Genomic DNA, 24015 nt, shown 5'->3' on the forward strand with positions numbered 1-24015 from the left:
AGGGAAGATTCTGAGAGGATGTTTCTCCGTGTGGGAGAGTCTGGGCCCAGAGGACAGAATCTCAGAGTGAGGGGAGATTCTGAGAGGATGTTTCCCCGTGTGGGAGAGTCTGGGAGCAGAGGACAGAATCTCAGAGTGAGGGGAGATTCTGAGAGGATGTTTCTCCGTGTGGGAGAGTCTGGGAGCAGAGGACAGAATCTCAGAGTGAGGGGAGATTCTCAGAGGATGTTTCCCCGTGTGGGAGAGTCTGGGAGCAGAGGACAGAATCTCAGAGTGAGGGGAGATTCTGAGAGGATGTTTCCCCATGTGGGAGAGTCTGGGCCCAGAGGGCAGAATCTCAGAGTGAGGGGAGATTCTGAGAGGATGTTTCCCCGTGTGGGAGAGTCTGTGAGCAGAGGGCAGAATCTCAGAGTGAGGGGAGATTCTGAGAGGATGTTTCCCCGTGTGGGAGAGTCTGTGAGCAGAGGGCAGAATCTCAGAGTGAGGGGAGATTCTGAGAGGATGTTTCCCCGTGTGGGAGAGTCTGGGCCCAGAGGGCAGAATCTCAGAGTGAGGGGAGATTCTGAGAGGATGTTTCCCCGTGTGGGAGAGTCTGGGCCCAGAGGACAGAATCTCAGAGTGAGGGGAGATTCTGAGAGGATGTTTCCCCGTGTGGGAGAGTCTGGGAGCAGAGGACAGAATCTCAGAGTGAGGGGAGATTCTGAGAGGATGTTTCCCCGTGTGGGAGAGTCGGGGAGCAGAGGGCAGAATCTCAGAGTGAGGGGAGATTCTGAGAGGATGTTTCCCCGTGTGGGAGAGTCTGGGAGCAGAGGACAAAATCTCAGAGTGAGGGGAGATTCTGAGAGGATGTTTCCCCGTGTGGGAGAGTCTGGGATCAGAGGGCAGAATCTCAGAGTGAGGGGAGATTCTGAGAGGATGTTTCCCCGTGTGGGAGAGTCTGGGATCAGAGGGCAGAATCTCAGAGTGAGGGGAGATTCTGAGAGGATGTTTCCCCGTGTGGGAGAGTCTGGGATCAGAGGGCAGAATCTCAGAGTGAGGGGAGATTCTGAGAGGATGTTTCCCCGTGTGGGAGAGTCTGGGAGCAGAGCACAGAATCTCAGAGTGAGGGGAGATTCTGAGAGGTTGTTTCCCCGTGTGGGAGAGTCTGGGCCCAGAGGGCAGAATCTCAGAGTGAGGGGAGATTCTGAGAGGATGTTTCCCCGTGTGGGAGAGCCGGGGAGCAGAGGGCAGAATCTCAGAGTGAGGGGAGATTCTGAGAGGATGTTTCCCTGTGTGGGAGAGTCTGGGAGCAGAGGGCAGAATCTCAGAGTGAGGGGAGATTCTGAGAGGATGTTTCCCCGTGTGGGAGAGTCTGGGCCCAGAGGACAGAATCTCAGAGTGAGGGGAGATTCTGAGAGGATGTTTCCCCGTGTGGGAGAGTCTGGGACCAGAGGACAGAATCTCAGAGTGAGGGGAGATTCTGAGAGGATGTTTCCCCGTGTGGGAGAGTCTGGGAGCAGAGGACAGAATCTCAGAGTGAGGGGAGATTCTGAGAGGATGTTTCCCCGTGTGGGAGAGTCGGGGAGCAGAGGGCAGAATCTCAGAGTGAGGGGAGATTCTGAGAGGATGTTTCCCCGTGTGGGAGAGTCTGGGAGCAGAGGACAAAATCTCAGAGTGAGGGAAGATTCTGAGAGGATGTTTCCCCGTGTGGGAGAGTCTGGGAGCAGAGGACAGAATCTCAGAGTGAGTGGAGATTCTGAGAGGATGTTTCCCCGTGTAGGAGAGTCTGGGAGCAGAGGACAGAATCTCAGAGTGAGTAGAGATTCTGAGAGGTTTTTTCCCCGTGTGGGAGAGTCTGGGCCCAGAGGGCAGAATCTCAGAGTGAGTGGAGATTCTGAGAGGATGTTTCCCCGTGTGGGAGAGCCGGGGAGCAGAGGGCAGAATCTCAGAGTGAGGGGAGATTCTGAGAGGATGTTTGCCCGTGTGGGAGAGTCTGGGAGCAGAGGACAGAATCTCAGAGTGAGGGGAGATTCTGAGAGGATGTTTCCCCGTGTGGGAGAGTCTGGGACCAGAGGACAGAATCTCAGAGTGAGGGGAGATTCTGAGAGGATGTTTCCCCGTGTGGGAGAGTCTGTGAGCAGAGGACAGAATCTCAGAGTGAGGGGAGATTCTGAGGATGTTTCCCCGTGTGGGAGAGTCTGGGAGCAGAGGGCAGAATCTCAGAGTGAGGGGAGATTCTGAGAGGATGTTTCCCCGTGTGGGAGAGTCTGGGAGCAGAGGACAAAATCTCAGAGTGAGGGGAGATTGTGAGAGGATGTTTCCCCGTGCTGGAGAGTCTGGGAGCAGAGGACAGAATCTCAGAGTGAGGGGAGATTCTGAGGATGTTTCCCCATGTGGGAGAGTCTGGGAGCAGAGGGCAGAATCTCAGAGTGAGGGGAGATTCTGAGAGGATGTTTCCCCGTGTGGGAGAGTCTGGGAGCAGAGGACAAAATCTCAGAGTGAGGGGAGATTCTGAGAGGATGTTTCCCCGTGTGGGAGAGTCTGGGAGCAGAGGACAGAATCTCAGAGTGAGTGGAGATTCTGAGAGGATGTTTCCCCGTGTGGGAGAGTCTGGGAGCAGAGGACAGAATCTCAGAGTGAGGGGAGATTCTGAGAGGTTGTTTCCCCGTGTGGGAGAGTCTGGGCCCAGAGGGCAGAATCTCAGAGTGAGGGGAGATTCTGAGAGGATGTTTCCCCGTGTGGGAGAGTCTGGGAGCAGAGGACAGAATCTCAGAGTGAGGGGAGATTCTGAGAGGTTGTTTCCCCGTGTGGGAGAGTCTGGGCCCAGAGGGCAGAATCTCAGAGTGAGGGGAGATTCTGAGAGGATGTTTCCCCGTGTGGGAGAGCCGGGGAGCAGAGGGCAGAATCTCAGAGTGAGGGGAGATTCTGAGAGGATGTTTCCCCGTGTGGGAGAGTCTGGGAGCAGAGGGCAGAATCTCAGAGTGAGGGTAGATTCTGAGAGGATGTTTCCCCGTGTGGGAGAGTCTGTGAACAGAGGACAGAATCTCAGAGTGAGGGGAGATTCTGAGAGGATGTTTCCCCGTGTGGGAGAGTCTGGGAGCAGAGGACAGAATCTCAGAGTGAGTGGAGATTCTGAGAGGATGTTTCCCCGTGTGGGAGAGTCTGGGAGCAGAGGACAGAATCTCAGAGTGAGGGGAGATTCTGAGAGGTTGTTTCCCCGTGTGGGAGAGTCTGGGCCCAGAGGACAGAATCTCAGAGTGAGGGGAGATTCTGAGAGGATGTTTCCCCGTGTTGGAGAGTCTGGGCCCAGAGGGCAGAATCTCAGAGTGAGGGGAGATTCTGAGAGGATGTTTCCCCGTGTGGGAGAGTCTGGGACCAGAGGACAGAATCTCAGAGTGAGGGGAGATTCTGAGAGGATGTTTCCCCGTGTTGGAGAGTCTGGGCCCAGAGGGCAGAATCTCAGAGTGAGGGGAGATTCTGAGAGGATGTTTCCCCGTGTGGGAGAGTCTGGGACCAGAGGACAGAATCTCAGAGTGAGGGGAGATTCTGAGAGGATGTTTCTCTGTGTGGTAGAGTCTAGGACCAGAGGACAGTATCTCAGAGTGAGGGGGTCGCCCATTTCACACAGAGATGAGGAGGAATTTCTTCTCTCAGAGGGGAGTGAGTGTGGAACTCTTCACCGCAGAGAGTTGTAGAGGCTGGGCCGTTAAGTATGTGCAAGGCTGAGAGCGAGACAGATTGTTAATCAGTGAGGGGGTCGAGGGTCACGGGGATAAGGTGGGAAAGTGGAGTTGAGGATTATCACATCAGATCAGTCACAATCTCTTTGACATCTCAGACATATACATTTAAAATTCAATGACTGTTCCAAAAGATTAAACACAGACACTAACTGCTAAACCACGGTAACCCTTATGAACACTAGGAGACATCGGATAACTGTCATGGAATTACAACTTACTCAATTTGGAAAGGTAACCTGGCATTTTGTGCAAATCACAGATTAACAGCAGCCTTATCTTTCTCGCAAAAGCACTGAAAATGGCAGAGCCACAGAAAAAGGCTTCAACCCAGGGGAGGGCCGAAGGCCTGAATGGCTCCCCCACCAGTATGTTTTTAAGCAGGGTGGGGGAGGCAAATGTGGGATAGGAGGAATAGAATTCCCTCTGGGTTCCCACCCACCCTGACTTTGCAGCCATTTTACATTGAGGCAAGCAAGGCTTTGGACAGGGCAGCTGCCCTTCAGTGGCCATTTCCCACCCCGGCCTCAACTTTTAGGCTGGCAGGAGGGTTTTCCTGGATGTTGAGGCAGCTTGAAAATGATCAAGCTTAGACCTTGGGTAGGCAGGTAGGGCTGGGGTGCCGCGATCAGATTTCCACTTCTCACTTAGGACCCTTACATGATCCCTGGACATCACTCAACCCGATTTGACCATCTTCCAGCCAACTGATATTCATTCGAGTGTGAAATGGCTGCGGGGCAGGCAGAGTCGGTGGACATGGAAAGGCCGCCATCTGAGATATCCTGGTCAAAGGCATCTGAAGACGGCTACGGCTACTGGACTGGTGTAAGGTAGCCTGGCAGCTAAAAGTACCACGCCTGCAGAACAGGACCTTCCCTCCCACATGAAAACCCCGATTCCACCTACTATCCTCACGTTGAACATCTGGCAATTCAACAGTTGAAGCCATCACAGCTGCAGAAAGATGTTCAGGGCGGCATGGTGACACAGTGGTTAGCATTATTGCTTCACAGCGCCAGCGACCTGGGTTTGATTCCCGGCTTGGGTCACTGTCTGTGCGGAGTTCCCTCCCTGACAAACCTGTTCGAGTTCTTTGAAGAGATAACAAATAGGTTCGACCAAGGAGAGCCAATGGATGTTATCTATCTTGACTTCCAAAAGGCCTTTGATAAGGTGCCTCATGGGAGACTGCTGAGTAAAATAAGGGCCCATGGTATTCGAGGCAAGGTACCAACATGGATTGACGATTGGCTCTCAGGCAGAAGGCAGAGAGTTGGGATAAAAGGTTCTTTTTCGGAATGGAGACCGGTGACGAGTGGTGTCCCGCAAGGTTCAGTGTTGGGGCCACAGCTGTTCTCTTTATATATAAACGATCTAGCTAACGGGAATGGGGGCATTCTGGCTAAGTTTGCCGATGATACAAAGATAGGTGGAGGGGCAGGTAGTATGGAGGAGGTGGGGAGTCTTCAGAAAGATTTAGACAGTTTAGGAGAGTGGTCCAAGAAATGGCTGATGAAATTCAACGGGGGCAAGTGCGAGGTCTTGCACTTTGGAAAAAAGAATAGAGGCATGGACTATTTTCTAAACAGTGACAAAATTCATAATGCTGAAGTGCAAGGGACTTGGGAGTCCTAGTCCCGGAATTCTCTAAAGGTAAACTTGCAGGTTGAGTCCGTAATTAAGCAAATGCAATGTTGTCATTCATCTCAAGAGGCTTGGAATATAAAAGCAGGGATGTACTTCTGAAGCTTTATAAAGCATTAGTTAGGCCCCATTTAGAATACGGTGAGCAATTTTGGGCCCCACACCTCAGGAAGGACATACTGGCACTGGAGCGGGTCCAGCGGAGATTCACACGGATGATCCCAGGAATGGTAGGCCTAACATACGATGAACGTCTGAGGATCCTGGGATTATATTCATTGGCGTTTAGGAGGTTGAGGGGAGATCTCATAGAAACTTACAAGATAATGAATGGCTTAGATAGGGTGGACGTAGGGAAGTTGTTTCCATTAGCAGGGGAGACTAGATCCCGGGGGCACAGCCTTAGAATAAAAGGGAGTCACTTTAGAACAGAGATGAGGAGAAATTTCTTCAGCCAGAGAGTGGTGGGTCTGTGGAATTCATTGCCACAGAGGGCGGTGGAGGCCGGGACATTGAGTGTCTTTAAGACAGAAGTTGATAAATTCCTGATTTCTCGAGGAATTAAGGGCTATGGAGAGAGAGCGGGTAAATGGAGTTGAAATCAGTCATGATTGAATGGTGCAGTGGACTCGATGGGCCGAATGGCCTTACTTCCGCTCCTATGTCTTATGGTCTTATCTGCGTGGGTTTCCTCCGGGCGCTCGGGTTTCCTCCCAGTCCAAAGGTGCGTGGGTTAGGTGGAGTGGTCACGCTAAATTGCCTTGTAGTACCCAAAAAGTTAGGTGGGGTTGCTGGGTTAAGGGGATCGGGTGGAAGTGTGGGCTTAGGCAGGCTGCTCTTTTGGGGGCCGGTGTAGACTTGATGGGCCAAATGGCCTCCGTCTGCACTGTAAATTCTATGATCTATGAACCTCAAGATCTTCACTCCATACAATGCAACACCTTGACTTCAAGGTATAACAGGCCTGTGCTAAATATGGGCTAATCTTGATTTATTTTTGATATGTATCATTTTCTCTTCATTTTGAACTAATCTCTGCATGTGTTAGCAACTTTATTCTGTAACTTCAGTAACTTCCAGAAGACTACAGTGAAGTAAACAAACCTTTTCTTTTTTAAGTAATTGCTGCACGGTTATTTCAAATGGAATTTCTCACTCCAAGTAACTTACACATTGTTCATGGGCAAATTTGGGGAAACACCTTTGAAGTGTCCCTGATATAGTTCTTTCGTAGAGTTACTTCATAGAATCATAGAATTTACAGTGCTGCAGGAGGCCATTCGGCCCATCGAGTCTGCACCTTGTGCTTTTGTTCACAGTCCTCTAAATGTTTGCTTTTCAAGTAAAGTTGTCCTTTTAATAGTTCCTGCTGAATCTATCTTTATTGCTCTTTTAAGCAGCACATTCCAGTTCAGAACAGCTCGCTCCTGACTTTCGACACATCGTGTTACTTACAATGCACCGAGTTGGCTTCCTCTTCAGCTCAATCGTGAAGGATCCTGAAATAATATACTGGAAAAGATATTAAACAGAAGGCAAAATGTTAGAGCTGGGTTTGAACTAGCTTCATCAGCACAACTTTTTACTCAAAGTTACCCAGACGTATGTGGGGGGGGTTAATGTGACATGCAAGTCATTGGGAAGATGCTGTCGTAGTGGTAATGTCACTGGACTAATAATTCACAGGCCCATACTAATGCCCTGGTGACACGGTGAATATCAAATGGTGGAATTTAAATTCAATCAGTAAAATCTAGAATTGAAGGCTTGCCTCAGTAAAGTAACTAAAACACTACCATTGATAGTTGTAAAAAACCCATATGGTTCACTAATGTCCTTTCGGGAAGAAAATCTGCCATTCTTACCCGTCTGACCTACATGTCAGAACAATGTGGTTGCCTCTCAACTGTCACCTGAAATGACCTACCAAGCACAGTGGCACAGTGGTTAGCACCGCTGCCTCGCAGCACCAGGGACACAGGTTCAATTCCTGCCTTGCCTGCGTGGAGTTTGTACATTCTCCCCCTGTCTGCACGGGTTTCCTCCGGGTGCTCCGGATTCCTCCCATAGTCCAAAGATGTGCAGGTTAGGTGGATTGGCCGTGTTAAATTACCCCTTTGTGTTTGAAAGATGGGGTTATTGGGTTCCTGAGATAGGGTGGGTTATGGGCCTGGGTAGGGTGTTCTTTGAGGGGGGGGGGGGGGTCGGGGTCGGTACAGATTCGATGGGCCGAATGGCCTCCTACCCCACTGTAGTGATTCTAAGCCACTCTGTTCAAGGCAATTAGGTATGTGTGACAATGCGAGCCTTGACAGTGATGCCCATCCCTCACAAAGCAAGAAATAAAAAACCAGGGACACATTCTTTCTCTGCTCTGCCACCTTTTAGTGTGGTTCCAGATGAAAACATGAGCGAATACATTACAAATCCCGTACCAGCCTCCCCGAACAGGCGCCGGAATGTGGCGACTAGGGGCTTTTCACAGTAACTTCATTTGAAGCCTACTTGTGACAATAAGCAATTTTCATTTCATTTTCAAATCCAACACAGTGAAACGTCTGTCAGATTTCAGCACAAAATTCGTTCCTACACTATTTTGCACGATATTAAAAAGCATCTAGTCAAGCCCCCAGATTTGGACAGGAGTGTGCATAGCTGCAATTCGGGCTTGGTGGTCAGCCTGACTTGACTAACACCCCATCTGCCCAGTGGTCACTGAGAGAATTCTTCTCCCACATTCCCAGTTGTTTCTGGCCAATGGTAACCCCCAGGATGTTGATCGTGGCTGAAGGTAATGTCTTGAATGTCAAGGAACGATTGTTTGATTCTCTCTCGTTGGAGATGGTCATTGCCTGGCACTTATGTGGCACAAGCATTATTTTCCACTTGTCAGCCAAGCCTGAAAGTTGTCCAGGTCATGTTGCATTTGGGCATGGGCTGCTTCTGTATCTGAGGAGTCATGAATGGTCCTGAACATTGTGCAGTCATCCGTGATCATCCCCACTTCTGACCTTATGATGGAAGGAAGGTCATTAATGAAGCAGCTGAAGATGGTTGGGGCGAGGACACGACCCTGAGGAACTCCTGCAGTGATGTGCAGGGACTGAGATGATTGACCTCCAACCACCACACCCATCTCACATAGAAACATACATAGAAAATAGAAACAGGAGGAGGCCATTCGAGGGCCCTTCTTTGTACCAGGTATGACTCCAACCAGCGGAGGGCTTTCTCCCTGATGCAAACTGACTCCAGTTTTGCTCCATGATGCAAGGGCAGGAATTATTTCTGTGCAGTGCAGTAGTAATAGCTAATGGTGTCCTCATCATACATGACTGTGACAATTTGACCAAGATATAAGGGAGAAACTGACCCAAATTCCAGTCCAAAATGAGACGCCAGATTTTCCCGCGACTGAATAGATGAGCGATACGGACAGAGGGACTCCAAAGACAAGCTGGATAATGCCGATCAATATCTGTGTAGCCTAGAGTGAAGGGAACACAGGGAAATAATAATACTCCAAGTAAAAATAAAATGAGTAACAACTGAAGGCTCTAAAGTGGAATAGGCTGTAACCTTAATCTGCTGGTGAGTTATTTTGGGGACAGAATTTCTGCTTACCGATACTACCAGACCTGTTCATGGTGAATCGATCGCCTTTTCGTTACAAGGCCTGATTTTTAGGTCAAGCAACATGGAAAAAAAAGAGGTGAAATGCACTGCCGAAAAGAGCAGTCAAAGCAGTTTAAAATGTTGAGAGGTATTGGGGGAAATATTGAAGGACGATAGGGAAAGGACAGGTTGGGGTAGGGGGAAATGGGAATATTTGTATCGCTTTCACTGGAATGTTGAGTCGAATGGCCCCATCTGTGATATATCAAAATCACACCTGGCATAAAATGGCTGCTAAATCGCGAAGAGCCTTGTTTCATGATATCTGCATTGATCAATTTCACCCCACCTAACTCGAAATTACCCGTGGTAGCTCAACATTTAGTGAAGCATACTTGATCTCATTATTCACATTACAACTTTTAGCAAGGGCCGGGGTTCTGGAGCACTATACTGTCAGCAGCCTCCCTGTTCAGTGAGAATCCCAAAGAGCTTGTAAATATCTGTTATGGTTACTTTGCCCCCATGTCCTTATATATCTGGCTATCCATTACTCTTCTCTCATTTGCTTCCTCCTGGGAAGTAATCAGGGGGAAGAACTGGTGCTGTGGCAGCGTTATCCTCCATCCTAATCACATTAGTGATTTTGCACCATTTTAAAAATAAATTAGTCCTTGAAATAATCATTCATTAAAGGAGTATCTTTAAAATTATAGCATTGTTTGACTCCGGTGGCGGCCATGGTGAGTGGTCGCACATTTGGTGGCTCCCGCTCGTGGTGGAACTTTTGGACCTTTTCTCCAGCTAACGGGTGGATTGGCTGATTTAAAAAGGTGCAGGAGGGGTGGTAGGGGAGAGTGCCCCACCGGTGGTGAGATTTGTGGATCAGAAGTGGCCGAAAAAAAGGGAACAGTTGGTGAAAGTTGTAGTGGTGCCTGTGACACAGAAGATGGCGGAGGGTCAGGGATCGGCCCTACCTCTCATTGGTCGACGGAGCAGCTGGTGGGTTCACCCGGTTTTCAGGGTACAAATTGAACATGGGTAAAAGTGAGGTCTTTCCGATCCAGGCGAGGGGGCAGGAGAAGAGATTGGGGCAGATGTCGATCAAGGTGGGTGGGGGGAAGCTTTCAGTACTTAGGCATTCAGGTGGTGTGGGGGTGGGAGCAGCGGCATAAGTTAATCTGGCGCGGTAGGTGGAGCAGATGGGAGACTTTAGAAGGTGGGATGCGCTCCCGCTGTCATTGATGGGGAGGGTTCAGACGATGAAGATGACGGGCCTCCCGAGGTTGTTGTTTGTTTTTCAGATCCTCCCAATCTTCATTCCCAGGGTGCTTTTCAGGAATGTGAATGTGGTGATTGCAGGGTTGTAAGAAGAGGGCGGGTAAAACTCCACGGGTGAAGAAGGTGCTGCTGGAGCTCGGTCGAGGCAAGGGCTGACTCTCCCGAACTTTATAAATTACTATTTGGCGGCGAATATAGCGATGGTCAGGACATGGGTAGTGGGGGAGGGGTCGCTGTGGGAGCAGATGGAGGCAGCTTCAGTTTAGGGGCACTGCTAACGGCGTCTTTGCCGTTCTCACCAGCCAGGTACTCCACAAGCCTGGTAGTGGCGGCGGCTCTGAGGGTGTGCGGCAACACATAGGGCTGGAGAGGGCGTCGGTGTGGGCACTGATATGTGGCAACCGCCGGTTTGCTCCTTGGAAGGGGCGGGTGGGGGGTGGAAGGGGTGTTTTGGAGGTGGCAGCGGGCAGGGATCGAGCGGTTTGGAGAATCTGTTTATAGATGGGGCCTTTCCGTGTTTGGAAGAGTTGGAGGAGGAGTTTGAGCTGCCCGGTGGGAATGTGTTTTGCTACTTGCAGGTGAGGGAGGCAAGAAGGGGATAAGGTAGTGTCAAAAGCGGGAGTGGGGGAGGAGTAGGTATCAGAAATCTATAAAGAGCTTAAGGATTGGGAGGGAGCCCTGACAGGGGAGGTGAAGCGGAAGTGGGAGGAAGAGATGGGTGGGGAGTTGGGAGGCTGGGTTATGGGAGGACGTCCTGAGGCAAGTCAATGCATCCTCGTCGTGTGCCAGGCTCAGCCTGATACAATTCAAGGTGGGCACAGGGCACATATGACCGTGGCCCGAATGAGCAGGTTCTTTGAAGGGGTGGAGGACAGGTGTGGGCAGTGTGCGGGAGGGCCTGCGAATCATGTCCATATGTTTTGGGCATGTCCGAGGCTAAGGGGATTCCGGCAAGGATTTGCCGACGTCATGTCCGCGGTATTGAAAGTACGGGTGGTTCCTAGTCCAGAGGTGGTGATTTTTGGAGTGTCGTAAGACCTGGAATCCAGGGGGCGAGAGGGGTCGATGTCTTGGCCTTTGCCTCCCTGGTAACCCGGAGACGGATAAAGGGGCTGTTTAGCACAGGGCTAAATCGCTGGCTTTGAAAGCAGACCAAGGCAGGCCAGCAGCACGGTTCAATTCCTGTAACAGCCTCCCCGAACAGGCGCCGGAATGTGGCGACTAGGGGCTTTTCACAGTAACTTCATTTGAAGCCTACTTGTGACAATAAGTGATTTTCATTTCATTTTTTCATTTCATCTTGTTGGAACGGAGGGACTCAGAACCCCCAAATCGAGGGTGTGGGTTAATGACATGGCTGCGTTTCTCAGGCTTGAGAAGATCAAGTTCGCCCTGAGGGGATCGGATCGATGCGAGGGTTTGCCTGGAGGTGGCAGCCGTTTATCGACTTCTCTGGGAAAGATTAAGCTGTCAGCAGTGGGGGAGGGGTGGGGGTGAAAAAGGGGAGGAGGCATGGGGAGTTGGGTAAGGTGTGGGCAGCTTGGTGGGGAATTGTGGTTGGGGAGTTTTTTATGTCGGCCATGTTGGCTGGGTTTTGTTTTGCTTGGTTGCTTATTCTGTTAAAATTTATAATATAAATGCCTCAAAAAAATATTAAAAAAAAAAAAAATTATAGCATTTTTCCGACCTGAAGATAGCAGCAGAGGGGAAACGTAGCAAAATATACGGGCGGTCTAGTTTCATGTGAGTCATGTGGTTTTGCGTGTGTATCAATCCAAAGTCTCAAATGGTTTGGCTGTTCTGGGTGCTTTTATCAGTTTCATTGTGAGCTAGAACCAACCAGCTCCCCACAGCCCACAGAAAACAAAACCTGAAGGAACACAGTGACGGCTGAATGAAAGAGGTTGAAATGAATGTGAACCATGAGGACAAGGATTGAACTGAAAATTGTCACCACGTTGAAGATCGAGTGTGTAAAATTTAACGTAGGAGTGGTTTGTTAACAAACCCTCATATATAACTTGCATCGTGAGCATATTGAACGCATACTAGGGACTGCCATTGTTTCATGCTTAAGGAGCTATAAGAGATGTGATGTTTACTCCCAAAGCTTTGAGTTCTCTCCTGAGAATCCACATCTCGGATGAGGCTGCAGATGTCGTGGAGTTGACCTGCACTGCCACTGGAATTCTGGTGCATTCTCTTGACACATGGTGAGTTTTGCCTTCAACCTTCCTCCCTTCAACCGGAGTGGGAAAAGACGGCGTCTGTTGAGAGAAGAGATCAGTCATCCTTCCATTTGGGTTTTCATCAATCTTGATGAAAGTTTTTTCCAATGTTAGCATTTCAGAACAGAATCAATAGGGGCAGGAGGAGGATTTTAATTCCTCTTCTCTACCTTATCACCATAACCCTTAATTCCCTCAGTGTCCCAAAATCTCTCAATTTCAGTCTTTAATATTCTCAAATATATATCCTTAAAGCTCTAACGCTCCATTCCAGGCAACATCCTGTTGAATCGCCTCTGAAACCCCACCATGCAATCATCTATCATCTCCTTCCTATAGTGAGGTGACCAGAACTGCACACAGCACTCTAGTTGTGGCCTAACGTTCTGTGCAGCTCCAACATAATATCCCTGCTTTTATATTCTGTGCCACGACTGATAAAGGTCCCATAAGCTTTCTTAACTACCCTATTCAAATGTTCTGCCACCTTCAGGGATCTGTGAACAAGTACCCAAAGATCCATCTGTTCCTCTGAGCTTCCGACCATTCATTACATACTCCTTTGTTCTGTTTCTTCTTTCAAAGTGCATCACCTCGCACTTATCGGATTGAAATACCATCCACCACTGCTTCTCCCATCTGACCAACCCACCGATATCTTCCTGTCACCTCCGACCCGCTTCTTCACTGTTAACCACCCTACCTATCTTGGTGTTGTCTGCAAACTTACTTGTCATTCCCCTCACCATCTCGTCTACATCATTTATATATATAAAACAAACAATAAGGGACCCAGCACTGATCCCTGTGATATGCTGCTAAGCACTGATCCCTGTGATACGCTGCTAAGCACTGAACCCTGCGATAGGCTGCTAAGCACTGATCCCTGTGATACGCTGCTAAGCACTGATCCCTGTGATATGCTGCTAAGCACTGATCCCTGTGATACGCTGCTAAGCACTGATCCCTGCGATACGCTGCTAAGCACTGATCTCTGTGATAGGCTGCTAAGCACTGATCCCTGTGATACGCTGCTAAGCACTGATCTCTGTGATACGCTGCTAAGCACTGATCTCTGTGATACGCTGCTAAGCACTGATCTCTGTGATACGCTGCTACGCACTGATCCCTGTGATACGCTGCTAAGCACTGATCTCTGTGATAGGCTGCTAAGCACTGATCTCTGTGATACGCTGCTAAGCACTGATCTCTGTGATACGCTGCTACGCACTGATCCCTGTGATACGCTGCTAAGCACTGATCCCTGTGATACGCTGCTAAGCACTGATCCCTGTGATACGCTGCTACGCACTGATCCCTGTGATATGCTGCTAAGCTCTGATCCCTGTGATACGCTGCTAAGCACTGATCCCTGTGATAGGCTGCTAAGCACTGATCCCTGTGATACGCTGCTAAGCACTGATCCTTGTGATACGCTGCTAAGCACTGATCCCTGTGATACGCTGCTATGCACTGATCTATGTGATAGGCTGCTAAGCACTGATCTCTGTGATACGCTGCTAAGCACTGATCCCTGTGATACGCTGCTAAGCACTGATCCCTGTGATACGCTGCTAAGCACTGATCCCTGTGATACGCTGCTAAGCACTGATCTCTGTGATACGCTGCTACGCACTGATCCCCGTGATAGGCTAATAAGCACTGATCCCTGTGATACGCTGCTAAGCACTGATCCCTGTGATACGCTGCTAAGCACTGATCTCTGTGATACGCTGCTAAGCACTGATCCCTGTGATACGCTGCTAAGCACTGATCCCTGTGATACGCTGCTAAGCACTGATCCCTGTGATAGGCTGCTAAGTACTGATCTCTGTGATACGCTGCTAAGCACTGATCCCTGTGATACGCTGCTAAGCACTGATCTCTGTGATACGCTGCTAAGCACTGAACCCTGTGATAGGCTGCTAGGCACTGATCCTTGTGATACGCTGCTAAGCACTGATCCCTGTGATACGCTGCTAAGCACTGATCCCTGTGATACGCTGCTAAGCACTGATCTCTGTGATACGCTGCTAAGCACTGATCCCTGTGATAGGCTGCTAAGCACTGATCCTTGTGATACGCTGCTAAGCACTGATCCCTGTGATACGATGCTAAGCACTGATCCCTGTGATACGCTGCTAAGCACTGATCCCTGTGGTACGCTGCTAAGCACTGATCCCTGTGATACGCTGCTAAGCACTGATCCCTGTGATACGCTGCTAAGCACTGATCCCTGTGATACGCTGCTAAGCACTGATCCCTGTGATAGGCTGCTAAGCCCTGATCCCTGTGATACGCTGCTAAGCACTGATCCCTGTGATAGGCTGCTAAGCACTGATCCCTGTGATACGCTGCTAAACACTGATCTCTGTGATACGCTGCTAAGCACTGATCCCTGTGATAGGCTGCTAAGCACTGATCCCTGTGATACGCTGCTAAGCACTGATCTCTGTGATACGCTGCTAAGCACTGATCCCTGTGATACGCTGCTAAGCACTGATCCCTGTGATACGCTGCTATGCACTGATCCCTGCGATAGGCTGCTAAGCACTGATCCCTGTGATACGCTGCTAAGCACTGATCCCTGTGATACGCTGCTAAGCACTGATCCCTGTGATACGCTGCTAAGCACTGATCCCTGTGATAGGCTGCTAAGCCCTGATCCCTGTGATACGCTGCTAAGCACTGATCCCTGTGATACGCTGCTAAGCACTGATCCCTGCGATGCGCTGCTAAGCACTGATCCCTGTGATAGGCTGCTAAGCCCTGATCCCTGTGATAGGCTGCTAAGCCCTGATCCCTGTGATACGCTGCTAAGCACTGATCCCTGCGATGCGCTGCTAAGCACTGATCTCTGTGATACGCTGCTAAGCACTGATCCCTGTGATACGCTGCTAAGCACTGATCCCTGTGATACGCTGCTAAGCACTGATCCCTGTGATACGCTGCTAAGCACTGATCTCTGTGATACGCTGCTAAGCACTGATCCCTGTGATACGCTGCTACGCACTGATCCCTGTGATACGCTGCTAAGCACTGATCTCTGTGATACGCTGCTACGCACTGATCCCTGTGATACGCTGCTAAACACTGATCTCTGTGATACGCTGCTAAGCACTGATCCCTGTGATACGCTGCTAAGCTCTGATCCCTGTGATAGGCTGCTAAGCACTGATCCCTGTGATACGCTGCTAAGCACTGATCTCTGTGATACGCTGCTAAGCACTGATCTCTGTGATACGCTGCTAAGCACTGATCCCTGTGATACGCTGCTAAGCACTGATCTCTGTGATACGCTGCTAAGCACTGATCTCTGTGATACGCTGCTAAGCACTGATCCCTGTGATACGCTGCTAAGCTCTGATCCCTGTGATAGGCTGCTAAGCACTGATCCCTGTGATAGGCTGCTAAGCACTGATCCCTGTGATACGCTGCTAAGCACTGATCTCTGTGATACGCTGCTAAGCACTGATCCCTGTGATACGCTGCTAAGCACTGATCCCTGTGATACGCTGCTAAGCACTGATCCCTGTGATACGCTGCTAAGCACTGATCCCTGTGATACGCTGCTAAGCACTGATCTCTGTGATACGCTGCTAAGCACTGATCTCTGTGATACGCTGCTAAGCACTGATCCCTGTGATACGCTGCTAAGCACTGATCCCTGTGATACGCTGCTAAGCACTGATCCCTGTGATACGCTGCTAAGCACTGATCCCTGTGATACGCTGCTAAACACTGATCTCTGTGATACGCTGCTAAGCACTGATCCCTGTGATACGCTGCTAAACACTGATCTCTGTGATACGCTGCTAAGCACTGATCCCTGTGATACACTGCTAAGCACTGATCCCTGTGATACGCTGCTAAACACTGATCTCTGTGATACGCTGCTCAGCACTGATCCCTGTGATACGCTGCTAAGCACTGATCCCTGTGATACGCTGCTAAGCACTGATCCCTGTGATACGCTGCTAAGCACTGATCCCTGTGATACGCTGCTAATCACTGATCTCTGTGATACGCTGCTAAGCACTGATCCCTGTGATACGCTGCTAAGCACTGATCCCTGTGATACGCTGCTAAGCACTGATCCCTGTGATAGGCTGCTAAGCCCTGATCCCTGTGATACGCTGCTAAGCACTGAACCCTGTGATACGCTGCTAAGCACTGATCTCTGTGATACGCTGCTAAGCACTGATCCCTGTGATAGGCTGCTAAGCACTGATCCCTGTGCTACGCTGCTAAATACTGATCTCTGTGATACGCTGCTAAGCACTGATCCCTGTGATAGGCTGCTAAGCCCTGATCCCTGTGATACGCTGCTAAGCACTGATCCCTGTGATACGCTGCTAAGCACTGATCCCTGTGATAGGCTGCTAAGCACTGATCCCTGTGATAGGCTGCTAAGCACTGATCCCTGTGATACGCTGCTAAGCACTGATCCCTGTGATACGCTGCTACGCACTGATCCCTGTGATACGCTGCTAAGCACTGATCCCTGTGATACGCTGCTAAGCTCTGATCCCTGTGATAGGCTGCTAAGCACTGATCCCTGTGATACGCTGCTAAGCACTGATCCCTGTGATACGCTGATAAGCACTGAACACTGTGATAGGCTGCTAAGCACTGATCCCTGTGATACGCTGCTAAGCACTGATCCCTGTGATACGCTGCTAAGCTCTGATCCCTGTGATAGGCTGCTAAGCACTGATCCCTGTGATATGCTGCTAAGCACTGATCCCTGTGATACGCTGCTAAGCACTGATCCCTGTGATACGCTGCTAAACACTGATCTCTGTGATACGCTGCTAAGCACTGATCCCTGTGATACGCTGCTAAGCACTGATCCCTGTGATAGGCTGCTAAGCACTGATCCCTGTGATACGCTGCTAAGCACTGATCTCTGTGATACGCTGCTAAGCACTGATCCCTGTGATACGCTGCTAAACACTGATCTCTGTGATACGCTACTAAGCACTGATCCCTGTGATACGCTGCTAAGCACTGATCCCTGTGATACGCTGCTAAGCACTGATCCCTGTGATAGGCTGCTAAGCACTGATCCCTGTGATACGCTGCTAAGCACTGATCCCTGTGATACGCTGCTAAACACTGATCTCTGTGATACGCTGCTAAGCACTGATCCCTGTGATACGCTGCTAAGCACTGATCCCTGTGATACGCTGCTAAGCACTGATCCCTGTGATACGCTGCTAAGCACTGATCTCTGTGATACGCTGCTAAGCACTGATCCCTGTGATACGCTGCTAAGCACTGATCCCTGTGATACGCTGCTAAGCACTGATCCCTGTGATACGCTGCTAAGCACTGATCCCTGTGATACACTGCTAAGCACTGATCCCTGTGATACGCTGCTAAACACTGATCTCTGTGATACGCTGCTAAGCACTGATCCCTGTGATACGCTGCTAAACACTGATCCCTGTGATACGCTGCTAAACACTGATCTCTGTGATACGCTGCTAAGCACTGATACTCTGTGATACGCTGCTCAGCACTGATCCCTGTGATACGCTGCTAAGCACTGATCCCTGTGATAGGCTGCTATGCACTGATCCCTGTGATAGGCTGCTAAGCACTGATCCCTGTGATACGCTGCTAAGCACTGATCCCTGTGATACGCTGCTAAGCACTGATCCCTGTGATACGCTGCTAATCACTGATCTCTGTGATACGCTGCTAAGCACTGATCCCTGTGATACGCTGCTAAACACTGATCTCTGTGATACGCTGCTAAACACTGATCTCTGTGATACGCTGCTAAGCACTGATCCCTGTGATACGCTGCTAAACACTGAAATCTGTGATACGCTGCTAAACACTGATCTCTGTGATACGCTGCTAAGCACTGATCCCTGTGATACGCTGCTAAGCACTGATCTCTGTGATACGCTGCTAAGCACTGATCCCTGTGATACGCTGCTAAGCACTGATCCCTGTGATACGCTGCTAAGCACTGATCTCTGTGATACGCTGCTAAGCACTGATCCCTGTGATACGCTGCTAAGCACTGATCCCTGTGATACGCTGCTAAGCACTGATCCCTGTGTAATCTCCAAAGTCTAACTTTCAAATTTGGCAGCCCTATACCCCCCTCACTGTCTGTGGCCTCGCGACCCTCAAGTTCGATCCGCCTTCCCTGTTTGCGAACTTCACCCCGGATTGCAAACCCGTCGCCACCAGGAGCAGACGGTACAGTGCCCAGGACAGGACCTTCATCAGATCGGAGGTCTAGCAGCTACTGCGGGAAGGTATCATCGAGGCCAGCAACAGCCCCTGGATAGCCCCTGGTAGTTGTAAAGACTGGGGAGAAACATAGGACGGTCATTGACTACAGTCAGACCATCAATCGGTACACGCAGCTCGACGCATACCCCCTCCCACGCATATCTGATCTGGCTAATCAGATTGCACAGTACCAGGTCTTCTCTGCAGTGGACCTGAAATCTACCTACCACCAGCTCCCCATCCAAAAGGCGGACTGCGTTCGAAGCAGACGGCCGCCTTTACCACTTGCTTAGGGTTCCCTGCGGCGTCACTAATGGGATCTCGGTCTTCCAACGGGTGATGGACCGAATGGTTGACCAGTACGGGCTGTGGGCCACGCTCCCGTACTTCGATAACGTCACCATCTGCGGCCACGACCAGCTGGACCACGACCCTAACCTTTTCAAATTTCTCCACACCGCAAAACTCCTGAACCTCACGTGTAACAAGTGCGTGTTCAGCACCAACCGCTTAGCCATACTTGGCTATGTGGTGCAAAATGGAGTTCTAGGGCCCCACCCCGATCGCAAGCGCCCCCTCATGGAACTCCCCCTCCCCCACTGCCCCAAGGTCCTCAAACGATGCCTGGGGTTCTTTTAATACTACGCCCAGTGGGTCCCTAACTATGCGGACAAGGCCCGCACTCTCATCCACTCCACAGTTTTCCCCCTGATGGCTGAGGCCCACCAGGCCTTCAACCGTATCAAGGCCGACATCGCCAAGGCCGCGATGCACGTGGTCAACGAGACCCTCCCCTTTCAAGTCAAGAGCGATGCATCAGACATCGCTCTGGCCGCCACCCTCAACCAGGCAGGCAGACCCGTGGCATTCTTTTCCTGCACCTCCATGCCTCCGAAATTCGCCACTCCTCTGTCGAAAAGGGGGCCCAAGCCATCGTTGAAGCTGTGCGGCATTGGAGGCATTACCTGGCCGGCAGGAGATTCACTCTCCTCATTGACCAACGGTCGGTAGCCTTCATGTTCAATAATACACAGCGGGGCAAGATCAAAAACAATAAAATCTTGAGGTGGAGGATCGAGCTCTCCACCTACAATTACGAGATTTTGTATCGCCCCGGTAAGCTCAACGAGCCCCCCGATGCCCTATCCCGAGGTACATGTGCCAGCGAACAAGTGGGCCGAATCTGGGCCCTACACGATGGTCTCTGTCACCCAGGGGTCACCCGGTTCTTTCACTTCATAAAGGCCCGCAACCTACCCGACTCTATTGCGGAAGTCAGGGCGGTCACCAAAGACTGCCAGGTCTGCGCGGATTGCAAACCGCACTTCTGCCGGCCAGACCGAGCACAGCCGGTGAAGGCCTCCCGTTCCTTTGAACGCCTCAGCATGGATTATAAAGGGCCCCTCCCCTCCTCCACGTACTTCCTGAACATGGTCGATGAATACTCCAGATTCCCCTTCGCCATCCCATGCCCCAATATGACGTCTGCCATAGTCATCAAAGCCCTCAACAGCATCTTCACTCTGTTCGGTTTCCCCGCTTACGTCCACAGCGACCGGGGATCCTCCTTTATGAGTGATGAGCTGCGTCAGTTCCTGCCCAGCAAGTGCATTGCCTCGAGCAGGACGACCAGCTACAACCCCCGGGGAAACGGGCAGGTGGAGAGGGAGAACGGGACGGTCTGGAAAGCCGTCCTGCTGGCCCTACGGTCTAAAAATCTGCTAGGGAGGACCGCTGGCAGGAGGTCCTCCCTGACGCCGTCCACTCCATCCGATCGTTACTTTGTACTGCGACTAACAAAACCCCCCATGAACGTCTCCTTGCCTTCCCTAGGAAGTCTACCTCCGGGGTTTCACTCCCAACGTGGCTGGCAGCCCCAGGACCCGTCCTCCTCCGCAAGCACGTGCGGCTCCACAAGGTCCTACCCCCCCTCCAATTGCCCCGGCGCCATCCACCCTCCCCCAGCACACCTCACCAAAGCCCCCGCTCCAGGATGATCCGTCCTCCCATTGGTTCCACCGAGGGATGAAGATGAGGACTACACGCTCCCGGAGTCACAGGCGACCAAGCCGGCGCCTGCATCACCACCGGGACTGCGGCGCTCACAACGGAGGATTAAGGCACCCGACCGGCTCTTTTGTGAACTTTCACCAAACTGTACTCTTTAAAAATGCTCACATACCATGTAAATAGTGTTTACAAATGCTCACATACCATGTAAATAGTTTTCCACCACCCCCACTGGACTCTTTTTTAACAGGGGGTGAATGTGGTAGTCACCACTGTTTGTATAATACGTATACGAGAGGTAATACGGTAAGGCTCCTTTACTACAGGTACGGGGGTAGATCCCTGCCTGCTGGCTCCACTCAGTAGACGGAGTATAAACGTGTGTGCTCACCGAGCTGCAGCCATTTCGGCAGCAGCTGCAGCAGGCAACAGATCTCTGCTTAATAAAGCTTTGATTACTCTCTACTCTCGTCTAGTCGTAATTGATAGTGCATTACTCCCACAGCATCTCGGGATGCAATTCGTCCGGGCCTGGGAAGTTATAAAAAACATCATGGTGGGAATCCCCGACGTCGACACGCATCGACTCATCATGGGGGGGGCACTTTAACTATGTACAGGACCCACGGATGGACAGGTCGAACCCCAAAACGGGAATAACCTCTAACACGGCGAAATTCATGGAGCAGATTGGGGCAGTGGGCTTATGGCAGTTCAACCATTCAGAGGAGGCTTTCTCCTTCTCCCAGGTACAGAATGTACATACACCGATCGACTTCTTTGTAGTGGGAAAATAGGTGCTTCCAGGGATAGTAAGAGCGGAATACTCTGCGATTGGAATCTCCAACCATGCTCCATGTTATGTGGATGTGAGGTAGGAGCCGGCCGTGCCCAACACCCCCTGTGAAGTTGGACACGGTCTTCCTGGTCAATAAGGCTTTCTGCGAGAAACTTTCACAGGCCATAGACGAGTACATCTCTAATAACCGGAATGGGGAGGTCTCACCCTCGATGTTCTGGCGGCGTTGGAAGCTGTGATCAGGGGTGAAATTATTGCGTACAAAGCACGAAGAGATAGGGAAGAGAGGGTGGCGAGGCAATAGCTAGTCGACTCCATATTGGAAGTAGACGGGAAATACTCCGAGGTCCCGACTGTAGAGCTCCTGGCGGAGAGGAAAAAAGCTACAAATGAACTTTGACCTGCTCTCCACGAGGAAAGTAGTACACCAACTCCGCCAGGCACAGGGGCCCCTATATGAACATGGCGACAATGTCAGCTTCCTGCTGGCTCACCAGCTGGGAAAGCAGGTAGTCACGAGCGAAATAGCACAGGTTAAAGAAAACAGAGGCAAACCAGCAGTGAAGCTGGAAAAGGTCAAGGAGGCATTTGAGGCCTTCGGCCGAGGGCTGTACACCTCCGAGCCCCCAGCAGGGGACTTGGGGACAAAACGGTTCTTCGATGGACTGGACATACCAGTTGTAGGGGAGGATTGGAAACTGGGGTTGGAAGTACCACTAGAACTGGGAGAAGTCATTGAGAGCATCAACTCCATGCAGGCAGGGAAGGCGCCGGGACCAGGTGGATTCCTGGTAGACTTCGACAAAAAACTTGCAACAGCACTGGCCGCGCACTTGCGACGGTTGTTCACAGATTCGCTGGTGAGGGGCTCCCTGCCACCTGCACTAGCACAAACCTCAATCTCGTTGATACCCAAAGAAAGACAATGACCCAACTGAATGCGAGGTCTACATTTCGCTGTAAAACATAGATGCGAAAATATTGGCCAAGATTCTAGCCAAGCAACTGGAGGACTGCAGACCAGAGGTGGTAGCAGACGACCAGACAGGCTTTGTCAAAGGTAACATCAGACATTTGCTGAACGTGATAATGACTCCACTGAGGAAGAAAGCATCGGAGGTGATCATTTCCCTGGATGGTGCAGAAAATGCCTTCGACAGAGTTGAATGGAAGTACCTCATAGAGGTACTGGAGCAGTTTGGGCTTGGAACAGAGTTCACTGCCCGAGGGAAACTCCTATACAGCGCTCCCATGGTAAGCATACGGATGAACACCACCAGCCCTAAGTACATCCAGCTGCACCGAAGCACTGGGCAGAGATGCCCACTGTCCCCGCTGCTGTTCGCCCGAGCGATCGAACCACTAGCCATCACGCTCAGGGCGGTAAAGAATTGGAAGGGGATCCGGAGAGGAGACAGAGAGTACTGTATCTCGCTCTATGTGGATGACCTGCTCCTCTACATCTCGGACCCGCAAAGCAGCACGAAGGGGATCATCGCGCTCTTGAAAGAGTTTGGAACCTTCTCGGGCTACAAACTCAACCTGAGAAAAAGTGAGATCTTCCAGTGAACCCGCAAGAGGGAGGGGCACAGCTGGCGGGGCTGCCATTCAAACAGGACCGACACAAATTCCGCGACCTGGGGATCCAAATCGCCCATGACTGGACACGGATCCACCTGCCTGGTGGAGGAAGTTAAAAAGGACCTGAAGAGGTGGGACACATTCCCACTCTCCCTGGCAAGGAGAGTGCAGACAATCAAGATGAACGTATTTCCCAGGTTCCTCTTCCTGTTCAGATCATATCAATCTCACCTTCATATCCCCAAGGCCTTCTTCAACTCAGTGGAAATATTGACCCTGGCATTTGTGTGGGTAGGGAAAGAATCCTGGGATCGCCCAAAAAGTCCTGCTGAGAACGAGAAGCATGGGGGGCCTATCCCTCCCAAACCTGCAATATTACCACTGGGCACAACAGCAGAAAGGGGTGGATAGAGGAGCTGGAAGATGAATGGGTGAGAATGGAGGACGGCTCCTGCACGGGAACCTCCCTCCCAGCCCTGGCCACAGCAGTGTTCCCTTCCCCCCACCCCCGCCAAGCACTCAACGAGTCCGGTGGTGATGACCACACTCCGCCCGTGGAACCAACTACGACAGCACTTCGGTTTAACCAAAATGTCCATTAAGGCCCCCATCTCAACAACCACAGGTCACACCCAGCCAAAATGGATGCCGCCTTCAAAAAGTGGAGACAGTATGGGGAGACGTTGACAGTTCGGGACTTGTACGCAGTCAACAGACTGACAACACTAGAGGAACTACAGAGAAGTTCCAGCTGACAGGGAGAAACAGGCTAAGATAAATGCAGGTCAAAAACATCTTACATGGGGAAACAAGGACATATCCACGACCACTACAACAATCGCTATTAGAGGATCTACTGGACACGGACATCTTAGGGAGG

At 50.8% G+C, this 24015-nt stretch overlaps 1 protein-coding gene across 2 annotated transcripts in view; it reads right to left on the bottom strand.

Annotated features, from left to right (window-relative positions):
* The window catches only part of LOC140410121 (uncharacterized), a 78806-nt gene that overhangs the window by 32774 nt on the left and 22017 nt on the right, over positions 1 to 24015 (bottom strand). For both annotated transcript variants that reach the window (XM_072498069.1, XM_072498071.1), the window contains 3 exons: positions 12365 to 12529; positions 8740 to 8853; positions 6822 to 6878 (listed from right to left, as the gene is read on the bottom strand). In XM_072498069.1, the coding sequence (XP_072354170.1) occupies positions 6822 to 6878; positions 8740 to 8853; positions 12365 to 12529 (336 nt within the window). The remainder of the gene's footprint in view (positions 1 to 6821; positions 6879 to 8739; positions 8854 to 12364; positions 12530 to 24015) is intronic.

The sequence above is a fragment of the Scyliorhinus torazame genome, chromosome 4 (genome assembly GCF_047496885.1).
Source record: "Scyliorhinus torazame isolate Kashiwa2021f chromosome 4, sScyTor2.1, whole genome shotgun sequence".
Classification (NCBI taxonomy): Eukaryota; Metazoa; Chordata; class Chondrichthyes; order Carcharhiniformes; family Scyliorhinidae; genus Scyliorhinus; species Scyliorhinus torazame.